The sequence below is a fragment of the Marmota marmota genome, unplaced genomic scaffold (assembly GCF_001458135.2).
Source record: "Marmota marmota marmota unplaced genomic scaffold, marMar, whole genome shotgun sequence".
Classification (NCBI taxonomy): domain Eukaryota; kingdom Metazoa; phylum Chordata; class Mammalia; order Rodentia; family Sciuridae; genus Marmota; species Marmota marmota.
The window spans coordinates 1,620,109-1,633,199 of NW_025999946.1; the positions used below are offsets into that span (position 1 = coordinate 1,620,109).

Here is a 13,091-nt window from a genome sequence, read left to right on the forward strand (position 1 = left end):
TGCTTCATTGGTTCTTGTGCTTGGCTCAGGCCTTGGGAGGGTGTGTGTGTGGGCTGTAGACCTTCTTCGTGGCCATGTGTTTACCTTGACCCCTTGACGCAAACATAGAAGAAGTGAAGCTTTTGAAGACTTAAATGTCGCCATTTGGGGAGTTCTTCCTCAGTTTTCTTAAAGGGGTCTCTCTATTGTGCCCCGCAACCCCCAGCACCTCACACATGACAAAAGGCCAGTGTGGCATAGGTTTATCATATGAAGCTTGAGATGAAGTTATTTTTCTTTTTTTTTTCCGGCAGCACTGGGGATTGAATCCCGGGCCTGGCACACGCTGGGCAAGTAAGTACTCTACCACTGAGCTCCACTCCCAGCCTGGGGAGGATGTTATTTATTAATGGGTTGAACGGTCCTCACAGATGTCCTTGCCTCTGAATTCCATTTGCTTGACACGCAGTGATGGTGTGGCAGTGGATGAGGGCACATTGCTATCTGTCTTTGGAGACTATTTTAGGAGGCCCCAATGAATGAATGATCTTAGAATGAAAATGTACTTTAAAATGGTTCCAGAAGGTCAGTGTCATTAACTATGTCCAAAAGCTCTGCCTGATGAATATTAGCAATATTTTAAACCCCCTCCCTGTTCACATGGGACTTCTGCTGTCCTCCACCAGATTTTTGCACGTTCTTTTGCACCGTTTCCCCCTCCGGGACCTCCAGGGCATCTAACACAGAGGTGCTGGGGGAGCAGGGGGAGCGGGAGCGCACTGTTCCCCCCGCCACACACACACACACACACACACACACACACACACACACGGGTCCCTCAGGTCGGGGAGCTGAGGAACAGGCTCTTGCTGCATTTTGCTTCCTTGCAGTTCACTGGGCCCTTCCTGCCCTTTGCATTGGCTCTGTTTTGGTGCTCCCGACGCTCCTCCCCACCGGCCTGTCTCATCTTTGATGTAGTCACCAGGGACACAAAGCTCTCGGAAAATGAAAGAACAAGTCGTAGACTGAGAATGTTTGCCTCTGAGGAGAACACATGCTGGCACAACATCCCCACCGGTTCCATTTAAACCAAGGAGTCGGGAGCCCAGCAGGCCCCAGGAAAGATGAAAATTGGCACCTTGTCGGACTCGTGCTGATGGTCGCTCAGTGTCTGGGCCCCGTCTGCCACTAGAGATCTGCATTTTTCAGATGAAAATTGCTGGCTGGCCAGGGGCGGCTGCTGTTGCCTCACGCACACACGCCGCAGGTCGCTGCAAAGTCTGTTTTTCTGCTCCTCGAGGTCTCCTCTTTGTTTTTCTGAGATGTGATGAAATGGAACATACTTTTAAAAATAGACATTTTCTAGAGATGGCCTGGCTGGGGTTACTGGCTGCAGCAGCCTTACTTCTGCCCCAGGAGTCCCTTATCTCATCTCGACTGATGGGACATTGGCAAGGGCAGCTTGTGTTTTTTTTTTTTTTTCCTTCATAGCAGTCGTTCTAAATATTTTCCTTTGGATCACTTGTTTTTTTGCATACAAGTTGAAGATCAATAGTCTCTTAACTGCATTAACTTCTTTTCCCTCAACGATGACCCCCCCCCCTCATTACCAATGCAATACAGTGCTTATTAAAAGGAAAAGAGTCTAGGACTATGTACCTAGAAAGCCTGGGTTCCCCTTAAGTATCTGCTGGGGGCTTGTAGCTGGGAGAGAAGGCAAGTGGCCTCAGCCAGGGTTCATCTAGGCGGGAGCCCACTGGCAGCTTAGTGGGAGGAGAAAGGCAGGGGAGAGAGGGTTTAGGATACAGAGGCAACTCAGCAGTTGTGAAGGGTACAGGGCTTGAAGGCAGGTGCACCTGGTCATTCCCCATCTAGCTGAAGGATCTGGGTCTAGTTCTTTAACCCCGAGAACCTCTGCATTCTTATCTGAAAGACAGGGCTAGCAGCTAATAGCAGTACCTCCCGCACGAGTTTCAAGTAAGATAATGTCTGCAAATGACGATTTTCATGGCTATTTCGTGTTTGATGTTTATTGGAAGAAGCTCACAGGGCCCAGGTGACTGAGCACTGGGCAGATGGTCTTAACTAGGGCTAACTATGGCTTGCTAGGGCTGCCATAACTGCACTGCAGAATGGGCGCCTTGCATGACACACATCTTCTGTCTCACAGTTGTGGAGACTGGAAGTGCACGATCTAGCTGGAGGCAAGGTTGACATCTCCAGAGGTCTCTCTTGTTGGCTTGTAGGCAGTCTTCTTCTCCCTGGGTCTCTGATAAATGACCTTCCGTCTGTCTGTCTTAATCTCCTTTCTTTCTTTCTTTTTTTTTTTTTTTAAGATTCTTTTTTTTTTTTGAGAATTTTAATATTTATTTTTTAGTTTTTTCAGCGGACACAACATCTTTGTTTGTATGTGGTGCTGAGGATCGAACCCGGGCTGCACGCATGCCAGGCGAGCGCGCTACCATTTGAGCCACATCCCCAGCCCCTTAATCTCCTTTTTTAACAAGGACACCAGGCATGTGGGGCTAGGGCCCATCACATCAGCCTCATTTTAATTTCATCACATCTTTAGACCCTTTCTCCAAATACAGTTGTATTCTGAGGTACTGGGGATGAGGGCTTCAACATAAAAATTTGTGGGGACACATTTCAGCCTGTGACAGTCACTGTTACTATTCTTACATGGTTCTGTGGTCATGAGGGCCCTGAGGGTGGTTTGGGGTCCTGAGCACTTCTAGCTAGGGTCAGGAAGCCCTGAGCTGCACGTGCAGGCCCTATGGGAATCCCAGACTGACCCACTCACCAGCATCACCAACCAGCATCTTAAAAATCTGGATTGCTGGAGGCGCTGACCAGTCTCAGGGGAGGAAGGGGTCCTGGAACCCAGCATTTCTGGGTGCTCATAGAGTAGGTGCTTTTCTTGGAGGTGCCAGCAGGCTGCAAGCTAGCCCCCGACCTCCCACTTCATCTCCACGTCCTGCCCATCAGAGTTTTTAGGTTGGCTTGAGTTTAACTTCTGTCACTGACCCCAGCTCAACATGGGACCTGGATTCACTTGCCCTCCTCTGGACATCTGTAGAAGGTCAAGGCTGGGTGCCTTTGGGGTCCCTTAGGGACAGAAAGGCTGAAGTCGGCCTGGAAACCCGATCTACCCCAGACTCTGAAAATCTCTACCCGCGTTTGTCTTGCACAGGGGCTGGGGACCAGGTGCCATGATGGAAGTTTGGGGCCCTAGTCCCTAGGGAACAGACTGGGCCTGTTTGCCGTAAGGGTTACCACAGGTGGCCAGTGGGCCAGGAGCCCTGGGGCACTTTGGTTTCATTTGCTGTGCTCTGTGGTTGCACATGTGGATTTTGTTTTTTTTTTCCTCCTTATACAAAATAAGGGAATTTTTTCTCTTGTTACTCAAGATCGACATTTTCTTCTGAGGGCTACCCAAGTGTGAAAGAACCCACATCCTTTTGTGCATTTGAAATGCTTCTCTGGTCTCCTTCCCCATTTCCTGTGGTTGAGTTGTGGCAATCTGAAGACATTGTGTGAACAGATTTTGCCCAGGATCGGGGGAGCTCAACCGAGGGAAGAGTGACTGGGGCCTGTTTTCTGAGCATTGGAGGGTAAGACTGGCCGTGCACTCCAGGTAGATGTGAGCACTTGGCTTCGCTGAAATAATAGCTGTAAAGCTGGAACTTGCTTTGGGGTTTCATGGAGAAGGCTGCTCGAGATGTGTGCCTTGATTTGATGGGTTAGGGGGTGGCTGGCACAAGCAGCCGCCCCTGCTTGCGTGTGTGGGGGTGGTGGGCCTGTAGCTCAGGTCAGACGTGGCGTGTAGCAGAGGCGAATCTTGGTACTTGTGTAGATCCCTGCAGTGAGCATACGCAGCTGTCCTTTTTGCACAACCTCATGAAATGTCCCTGCAGTTTCAGGAATGGACTCTTTCCACCAAGGATCACTGTTATAAAATGATGACAGACCCTTCTGCATGGTGTCTGTCACCTTATCTGAGAGGATCTTGGATTAGAAGACCTTCTGATGGGCCAGACTCTTCTTAGACTCTATTTCTCAGGGCCTCAAAAAGTGAATCCATGGAAATCCTTTGATTTTTTTTTTTTTTCCCTGAGGACCCCTTCAGTCTCAGTCAGTTGAAGATTTTAGAGAAACAGATCAGAACTTAAGGTTTAATTCCAATTAGCAATTAGTTAAAGTAAACCTCCCCAGTGCTGTCCACCGGGAAATCCTGTTTCTGGAGGTGGACCAGCTGTGGACCACCCTGTTCAGGGACCCTGCCACCTACCCTGTCTTGACCATGTCAGACGGCACAGGGATTTTCTTTGGTTCAGTCTGAGCCTCAGCAACCCATTGTTTCTCTGAACCGATTTTTCTTCAGCTCTCTGCCTCTCTTTAATGGTGTCATCTTCCCAGACACTCCACCCAAATACCCCAGCCCCCATGTCTGTCCACTCTCCCCCCTGCCCCATTTTCCTCACCTCCTACCTCTCTGCACAGGCTCCTGTGCCCCCTCCCAACTGGACCCCATGACCAGTGGTTCAGGGGGACTTTTGCAAGCACACCCTGAGAGCTCTCTTGCTCTCCGCCTCCCTCTTCCCCTCTTTCCTGCTCACAGTTGCTGGAGACAGCGCCCTGGAGCTCATCCCTGCCCGCTTCTGTCCTTGCTCACAAATCTTGGGCATTCTAGAATTTCAGGGCTGGGCATCGGGAACTTTTGCCTGTAGGAACCAGAGAGAGTGTAGAATTGTGTGGTTTGGACCACTCGAGGCTCCAAGAGTTGGGCCAAGTGGAACGGACGGAGATGCAGGGGGAAGTTCCCGTATTTTGATTTATTTTCCTGGGGTGTGTGTGTGTGTGTGTGTGTGTGTGTGTGTGTGTAGTGTTTTTGTTTTGAGTTTTAAATAAGAGTAGAAGAAAGGGGAAGGAGCTCCTGGAAGAGAAGCAGCTAGTGGTAAAGAGGACGGGGAGGAAGGAGATGGGGCCACCGGAGCAGGAGAGATACGTCATTTGTAAGCAGTTCCTTGGTAGTTACAGAGCACCTCTGGCATCTGGCAGCCGCTTTGCTCAGCTTAGCCACTTGTGCCATTCAGACTGTGTAAAGACCTTGAGCCCCAGTGCATGGATGAGGAAACCGAGGCTCAGAAAAAGTATCTGCCCTAGGGGGTGCCCAAACCAGGGAGCGCCCAGGTACACGCAGCACCCGCTTTCCACTGTACCAGCACTGGGAGCTTCCCGCCCCCGTGGCTGTGGTCTTGGTGAGTTCAGACTCTGCGGGCATATCTTGGTGGGTAGGGGGTTCTCCAGGAGTGCAGAGCCCGGGCTGCTGCTCCTGGGGCCTGGGCTGCCAGGTGGGCAGTGATTTTCAAGGCACTTCACAAAGCAGACGAGGAGGGTGACGGCGAAGGCGTTGAAGGGGGAGGAGGCAGAAACAGCACTGGTTTGCTGATGAGGATGAGCCATTTCCTTGGTGATTGCTCTCGGTGGCCTTTGAGGATGGAATGTCCCTGACCTGTCAGCCTGGGTGTCATATCCACCTTCCTGATCACACTGCAGGGCTTAAGCTGTCCCAGAGCTGTCATTTCCTTGGCTGACTCCTCAGCTTACCTTGAACTGGGATTAGTGGAGCATGGCCATTTGGGGGGATGACGTGGCCTGAAGGGAACAGTGGGGGGAGGGACACTGTTCGAAGTACTTTTGCATTTGGTATAAGCAACAGAATCACGAACAGGTTCTGGAAACTTCAGCGGCTCATTTGATTTCCTGCTGTCTTCTAAAGACCGAGGATAGGGATATGTCTTTAGATTGTTCTAGCCATCGTACTGGTCTTTCCAAGGGGGACCTGGAGAAGTCAGTGACTGGAGGAGAGACGGGTCAGAGAGGCCAGGACCCAAGGACGAGACTGGTCCTGAGGCACACAGGTGACTAGAACCATCTCTCTCACGGTGGCTTCTCTTCCTGCCCACTGTTGGGAAGGGCTAGGTGCTGTAGGGTGAGTGCTGGACACATCTCCTCAGGCTCAGTGACTTCACAGCCCTTCAGATGCCTCTTGTGCCCTGAGCGTTGTCACTGGGCCGGGAGATGGCTGCTCACATGGTCTGCTGTCCACCGGGACAAGGATCTGGTGAGTTCCGATTTTTCTGATCTTCTTGGAAACAAAGCAGGAGTTCCCGGTCCATGGATGAGAGTTGTGTTTGGAACAAGACCTACTGCTTGCAAGTTTTGTGGCCTTCAGTGGGTTCTGTGGCCTCTCTGGGCCTCCTTGAAGATGGTCACAGTCTGTCTCGTAGGGCTCCTAGGAGGATTGTGTGGAGTCATGTGTATAAATAGTACCTTTCCTGCCACAAGCACCCTGCCCACTTAACTGCTGACAACAGCCAGGGTGTAGTAGGACATTCAGGAAGGACCCCAGCGCGTGAGGGTTCTGAACCCTGTTCCCGACACCCTTCCACGCTTTTACGTATGTCCACGTGATACCCAGGGAGGCTCCAGGAGGGCGTGGAGTACAGCCCCCGAAGGGTGGGGGCAGGAGGCATGCCCACTCTTGGGGAGTCAGTTGGGGAGCCCCGAGTGGGGCCAGCAGCCCTGCTCTAAGGCTTCTCACCCACAGGGGGAGATACTGCTTCTCATGTGCTTATCCACCATCCTCCCAGGCCAGCTCTGGGCCCCTTCCTTCCTGCAGTCTTCCCTGACGGCTCCTCACTGTAGAGCCCAGCGGCAGCAGTGCATGTAGGGGTTGGGGGACCGGCTCTGAAGGAGACTGCCTGGGGTTCTGTGGTAGGGGCCCTACCATGAGCTCAAACAGGTGGCTTAAATTTTGTAACCTTAGTTTTCTCCTCTGTAAAAGGGACCTAATGACAACCTTAGGATTATTACGGGAGTTAATTGAGGCAATGCATGCAAGGTGCTTAGCACAGTCCCAGTACCTAAGTGCTCAGTACCTATTAGCTGCTGTTACTGTTATTAGAGAGTGCCATACAGTCTGGCAGTTTGCCTCTGTGGCCTGTGACCTCATCACTATGTCAGGGCTTTCAATTTAGGTAATCTAGGAATCAAGAAAGTCAGGGTGGGAAGGGCCTTCTGCAGGACTGGTTTGCCATAATCACAATGACTAACACCCAAGACACTGGTAGTGCCAGGTGCTGTTTTAGGCACTTTTTCATATACTAAATTGGCCCCCATAGCAGCTCCATGAGGTTAGTGTTCCTATCATCCCATTTTATAGGTGGGCATATGGAGGCACAGAGAGACTCAGCTACTTGCTTGAGGGCACACAGCTGGTGAGGGACAGAGCTGGGAGTTGAACTCAGACAGGCTGATCTGTGCTAGTTATTCTGTGTTCTAGTCATTCACATGTCATTGGGCCCTGAGGTCCAGAGAGGGGAATGACCCCGCCCCCCTCCAGTCTCACAGCTGGTAAGCAACCTTGGGGCTTCTGAACCTTTGGCTTGTCTCCTTCAAAACCTGGCCCAGGGCCACACAGCACACAGGACGTGTGGGGGGCTTGAGGGACATGTGCTAGTCAGCTGTGAGCTGGAGAGGCAGCAGTAGGGTGGGCCCGGCAAGCCACCTTCCTCCTGCTGGCCCGGACCTCCTGCAGGTGGGGGACCCTGTGCTGGCTCAGAGGTGGAGCAAGTCCGGCTGTGGCAGGAGTTACAGGGTGATGAAGGTTCCAGGTGAACTGAGGGGTGCCCAAGGGACACTCTCATCCCTGCTGGGCCTGGCGGGCTGCCCGAGGAGCCTGGGAGCCTGGGGTGTTCCCTTATCGCTAGGGTGATTTTACTGGAAGTTCTTTTGAAGTGGGCTCAGTGACCCAATGGGGCTGAGTCACAGAGTAAACAGAATAAGCAGGGCCTGGGCTCCGAGGGACGCAGACAATGCCCGGGGCCGGGTCAGCCCCACAGGGCCACCAGGCCGGCTCCCTTCCAAGGCTTCCGGCTCCCTTCCAAGGCTTCAGAGGAGGCTTGGTTTGATGGGCTGTGGGCCATGTGCCCTGGGGTCCCCTTAGCTGTGCAGAGTCTCAGGCCCCTCCGAAACCTGCCCTTCCTCCAGGTCGCCTGGCAATCGCTGTGACAGTGAAGAGTCCCCCATGTGTGACCTCTGTCCCACACATCCAAACAGCTGGCCTGCAGCTCCTGTCTTCTGGAACTGTTTCCACTTGACTCCACTTTCTCTGGGAGGCATGTGGGAGTTGGGGGGAGCACCCTGCAGCCCTGCGGGGTGGGGGGTAAGCGGGGGAGCCAGGCTGATCCTGTGGTCCTCAGTGGCTTGGGCCTTTCTGTGAGGTGGACCCTCTTTGAGGGCCCAACATGACACTGGGCTGTTCCAGGTTTCAGGGTAGGTAAGAAGGTGAGGTGACTTAGGGGATCCAGACGAATTGTCACCCTTCCTAGGATTGGGTCAAGTCAGAGTGAGGGGCCATGCAGGGCATCCTTGAGTGCCTGGCTGCGAAGGGACTTCTGGTGACCTCTGAATCTGATTGTGAAACCCTAGAGGTCGATGACGCCCAACATCCACCCCTCAGCCCCACGGAAGTGAAGCCACTGACTTTGAAAGGACATCCGTGACTGGGGGGGCGGGGAGGGGGTGAGGGGGAGAGTTTCTCCTTTTGCTTTTTCCAGACGGTTCTGACCACACAGGCCTAAGACAACAGCTGCAGAGACAAAGCATTACCAAGACAATGTCATCTTTGGGCCTTTCCCCCTTTGTGATGTCCAAGGCTCTGGGAACATTGTGATAACTGGACCCTGTCCAATGTTAATCACGACCCCCACTGGCCCCAGGGAACCCTGCCAGCTGCCTGGGGTTGGGTGGGGTGATGCCCAGAGATGCAGATAAAGATGTCATGCTGCCCCAGGTCAGGCCCCAGAGCCCCGTCGGGCTTTGGGGACAGGGAAGAGGAACAGAATGTATTGGTTGGCCCGTGGACTCCCCCAGCTAGGGAGGGAGGTGGGTGGAGAGAAGAAAGGGCGCCTGCCAAGTTTAATTAACAGTGGAAACTGGCCATGGGGAGGAGAGAGACGATCTGAAGAGGAGGGCGGCTTACTGGAAGATGGGGCACTGCCGGTGCCAGTAATGAGAAAGGAGCAAAGCGTTCCGTTCCCGCAGTGCTTGGACCAGGGCTCTGGCCGCCTGCGTCCCAGGCAGGGCTGAGCTGAGACGGAGGTTCCTGGAGGTGTGAGTGGGAGAGTTTATTTGTACCTGCTTTCCCGAGTAGGCATCTTTGGAAAACAACCCACCAAGGTGCCAGCCAGCCTTCCTTGCCCCCACAGAGAGCAAGGAGATTTAAAAGATGACAGTTGAGGTTGGAAAGTAGACATGGTGTTTGACTCTTATTCCTTGTTGGTGACTGTGGGTGGCCTGGAGTGCGTTGAGCTTATCGTATGGAAAGAGAGATGATTCAAAAAATTTGTGAATCTCCTTGTTTAATTGAGAGCAAAAACGTAGAGGTGTTAAATGCATGGTAAATTGAATAGCATGGAAAACCAGGTGTGGTGGCCAGCACCTGTAATCCCAGCAACTTGGGAGGGTGAGACAGGAGGATTGCAAGGTGGAGGCCAGCCTCAGCTTAGCCAAACGCTGTCTCAAAATTAAAATGAAAAGGGCTGAGCATGTGGCTCAGTGGTAGAGCACCCAGGGTTCAATCCCCAGAATTGCAAACAAAAACAAAACTAAAAAACCCGTTAATAGTGGTGTGTGTTGGGCTTGGAATACAGAAGGCTGAATGTGGCTTATTCGCTTTTAATAGGGCCGTTTAGTGGGTAATTTTAGGGTGGATGGGGTACTTTGGTTCCATCTCCCTTCACGTGAGGTGCCGTGGCCCTTAGGACACCTGTTCCAGGTGAGTGCTGGCCTTGTGCCTTCCCTCCTGACCTTCCATCTCGAGGCAGCCCAGCATGCAGACGGTTCACCCCTGTTCCCATCTCTGCTCCGTAGACCATGCAGAGCACGCTGAATCCCTCTGACAGCACCGTAGGAAGGCGGGAACCTTCCCGTTCCCTGCAGTCCATGCTAAACACTCAGGTTCTTCAGAGATTCACAGAAAGCTTGATAACGAGGCGGTTGTCCTTCCTGGCCTCTGGCCTTGCCATTCCTAAAGTCCCTTCTTTTCTGGTTTTCTCTTCCCCTTCATCTCTTCCTGATGGGCATGCTTGTGAGCTCACTGGCATGCCTCTATATTAAGATTGTATCTCTGCCCTTCATATATGGTCCTCATCCTCCACCCAAGGTATCCCTGTCCCCTGGGGGTGTCTCCTGTCCACAGCCTCAGAGCCTCTTCCTCTGGGGAGCCTCCTGCCTTCCTTTCCTATTTGACCCATCCCTTCACCCCTTTCCCATCTGAGGGTGTGTAGTTACCAGTTGAGATGGAAGAGAACTCCTTAAATCTGGACTTGCTTTTCTGCTTCTGGAGCCTGAGATCTCGTTAGTTCTTGTAGCCTTCTGGCCCAGAGTCCTCAGACTTGTGTTGCATTAAGCCCTTCCTGCAAAATCCCACCTCGGGCTTCCCCGCCCTGCCAGTCGGTACCCTTCTTCATTGTGTGGTTCTTTGGTTCCAAGAACAAGACATCCTATTCCTCCCATGATATTGTTTTGGGGGACCTGCATCTCTGCCCCTTGATCTTTTTGTGACTCCCAGTCTTGTCTCCCGATGGCCCCGATTTGCCCTCTTTTTAAATTTTGCATTAGCTGCGGCCTTGAAGAGTAAAGCTCACTCTTTGTTTGCACTGCTCAGTGGGAATGGGATGGGACAGGGCATTGTGAACCATGGGACTGAACCTGTCCAGCGTACAGACTGGGGAACAGAGTCCAGAAGACGGAAGCAATTCACTCCGTACCACCAGCCTCTGGTTCATGAGCAGGGCCGGCTCAGAAACCGAGCTAATCCAGAGGTTTTTCCTAATGCCAGTCAGGTCATATCGGGTTTTGAAAATACTGGAATTGAAACCAAACCACCTGGAATGAACAACAGCAAAACAAAAAACTACCCAAAGCATGCACTGCTCTTTGGCTCTCTGATAGTGTAATTGCTCATAATGTTTTGAGTGATTTCTTTTTTTGTTTCTGGTGCTAGAGATTTGACCCAGGCCTCAGGCATGCTAAGTGCATGCTCTGCCACTGAGCTGCGCTGCCAGTGAGCAACTTTTATTAAGAGGCCGACACTGACTAAATCAGGACTGAGCTTACATGCAGTGAGGACATACGAGCAGGACAGTCAGGGAAAGAGTAGAGTTGGCTGGTGCTGAGTGCATGCTGCTGCCCTCTGCACGGAAGCCAGCCATGTTGACAAAGCTCTGGAGGAAAGCCCACAACTCACTGTGGCTAGTGTGCTCCCCTGACTAAGTTTTCCCCCAGGTGTCCCAACAAGAGGACTCCAGTTTCCCCTGCCCATCAGTTTCTGGAGCAGACACATGGGGGGTAAGGTGAGGCAGAAGGCTGGCTGGAAGCCCCCCAGTCCAGCTCCTGCCAGCCGTACCTCTGCCCTCAACTGCAGGTCCACAGGCCCTGGATTGGCGCTGGCTCCTGGCCTCACGTTGACTGATGGTGGGCTTCTCTGCCGGTGCTTGGGGAATGGACAAGTGGCCCCTTGGAGTCGTAACAAATGGTCTCCCTTCTGTCCCTAGGCTCCACCTACAGTGTCCTGTCCATCATGCCCTCGGACTCAGAGAGCAGCAGCTCCCTCAGCAGTGTGGGTAAGTACCTCTGCCCATGCCCTCCTTCCTGCAGGATGGCAGGTGGGTCAGGGCTCTGCGTGTGAACGGGACAGCCCTGAAGGGTTCCTGGCAGGGGAAGCTGGCAGACCATTCGTGGGATCATCTGTGTTGATGCTGTTCACATTCTCTCTTGGCAGCAAAAATCCAGCCCTGGTTCTAGGAGGGGTGGGCATGGGGATGTTTTGCCTTTTCATTTTGATGGGGCATCTGCTTTCTCCCTGAGCCTGTCCGCACCTGTCACACACTTCAAAGGCCTCATAGTACTTTCGTGACCACTCTCTGTGAGACTGACCCTCTGTAAGAAGGGCAGAGTGCCCCGAGGACAGGAACAGCCAATCCATGCTTAACTGGATATTTCCCTGAGCCTGGGTTCCTGAAGTCTGCAAAGTCAGGCCGGCCCTCCTTCAGTTCTCTAGGGACGTACCAGCAGGAAGGTTGTAAGGCACCCACAGCCTTGCAGCACCTCAGGCCCGTTCCCTGTGCTGAGCCCTGGGATGGTCTCTGGTGTCCCCTCTGTGATGGATGGGTACATTTGTAGCGCTGAGTCCTGAGGTTTTGGGCTGGAAGGGCCCACAGAGGTCATTTGGTGCAGGTGTTTTACTTTCCCACTCTAGGGAGATGGGAAAACTAACCCCGGGGGGAGTCTCATGCCTGAGATTCCAGAACTGGCCAGGGATGATGTCCCATTGTCAATGCACATCCTGAACTTCTCTCCTGGGCCTGGGGTGGACGTGTGATTGAGGGCAGATGTGGTCCCTTGGCTCCTGGATCTTGGGGGGGGGCAGTGACTATTGGGGTACAGGAGGTGAGTGTGCTGAGAGGGGCCGACAGGTACCAGCATCAGTCTGGTCTGCAAGAGTTTGCCAGGGCTGACATAAGAAAGCACCCCAGACCAGGTGTTTCAACAACAGGAACACCGCTGTCTCACAGTTCTGGGGAACAGAAGTCTAGGATCAAAGTGTTGGCAGGTCATCTCTCTGAAGGTGCTGGGAAGCATCTGTTCCAGGCCCTTCCCCAGCTCCTGGTGGTTTGCCCTTGGTCCTCAGCGTGTTGACTTTGGATGCATTGTCCTCATCTGTGTGTGTGTGTGTATATGTGTGTGTGTGTGTGTGTGTGTGTTTGCACGTGTGCGTGCGTGTCTGTCTGCACATATTCCCTTCTAATAAGGACACTTGCCCTATTGGTTTAGGGGCTCACCTAGCTCCAATGTGACCTCATTTTAACTTGTTTATCTGTAAAAGATCCTATTTCCAAATAACGTTCCCCTTCACATTTGCTGGATTAGTGCTTACATATCTTTTGGTGGGCTCGGGGGTTGTGGCTCAGTGGTAGAGCGCTTGCTTACCATGTTGAGGCACTGGGTTTGATTTTCAGTACCACATATTTAAAAAAAAAAAA

General features: G+C 52.6%; 1 protein-coding gene across 1 annotated transcript in view; it reads left to right on the forward strand.

The window, feature by feature from the left end:
- The window catches only part of Dlg5 (discs large MAGUK scaffold protein 5), a 103,823-nt gene that overhangs the window by 31,625 nt on the left and 59,107 nt on the right, over window positions 1–13,091 (forward strand). The window contains exon 2 of the mRNA XM_015504595.1: window positions 11,604–11,672. Within this exon, the coding sequence (XP_015360081.1) occupies window positions 11,630–11,672 (43 nt within the window). The 5' untranslated portion in view covers window positions 11,604–11,629. The remainder of the gene's footprint in view (window positions 1–11,603; window positions 11,673–13,091) is intronic.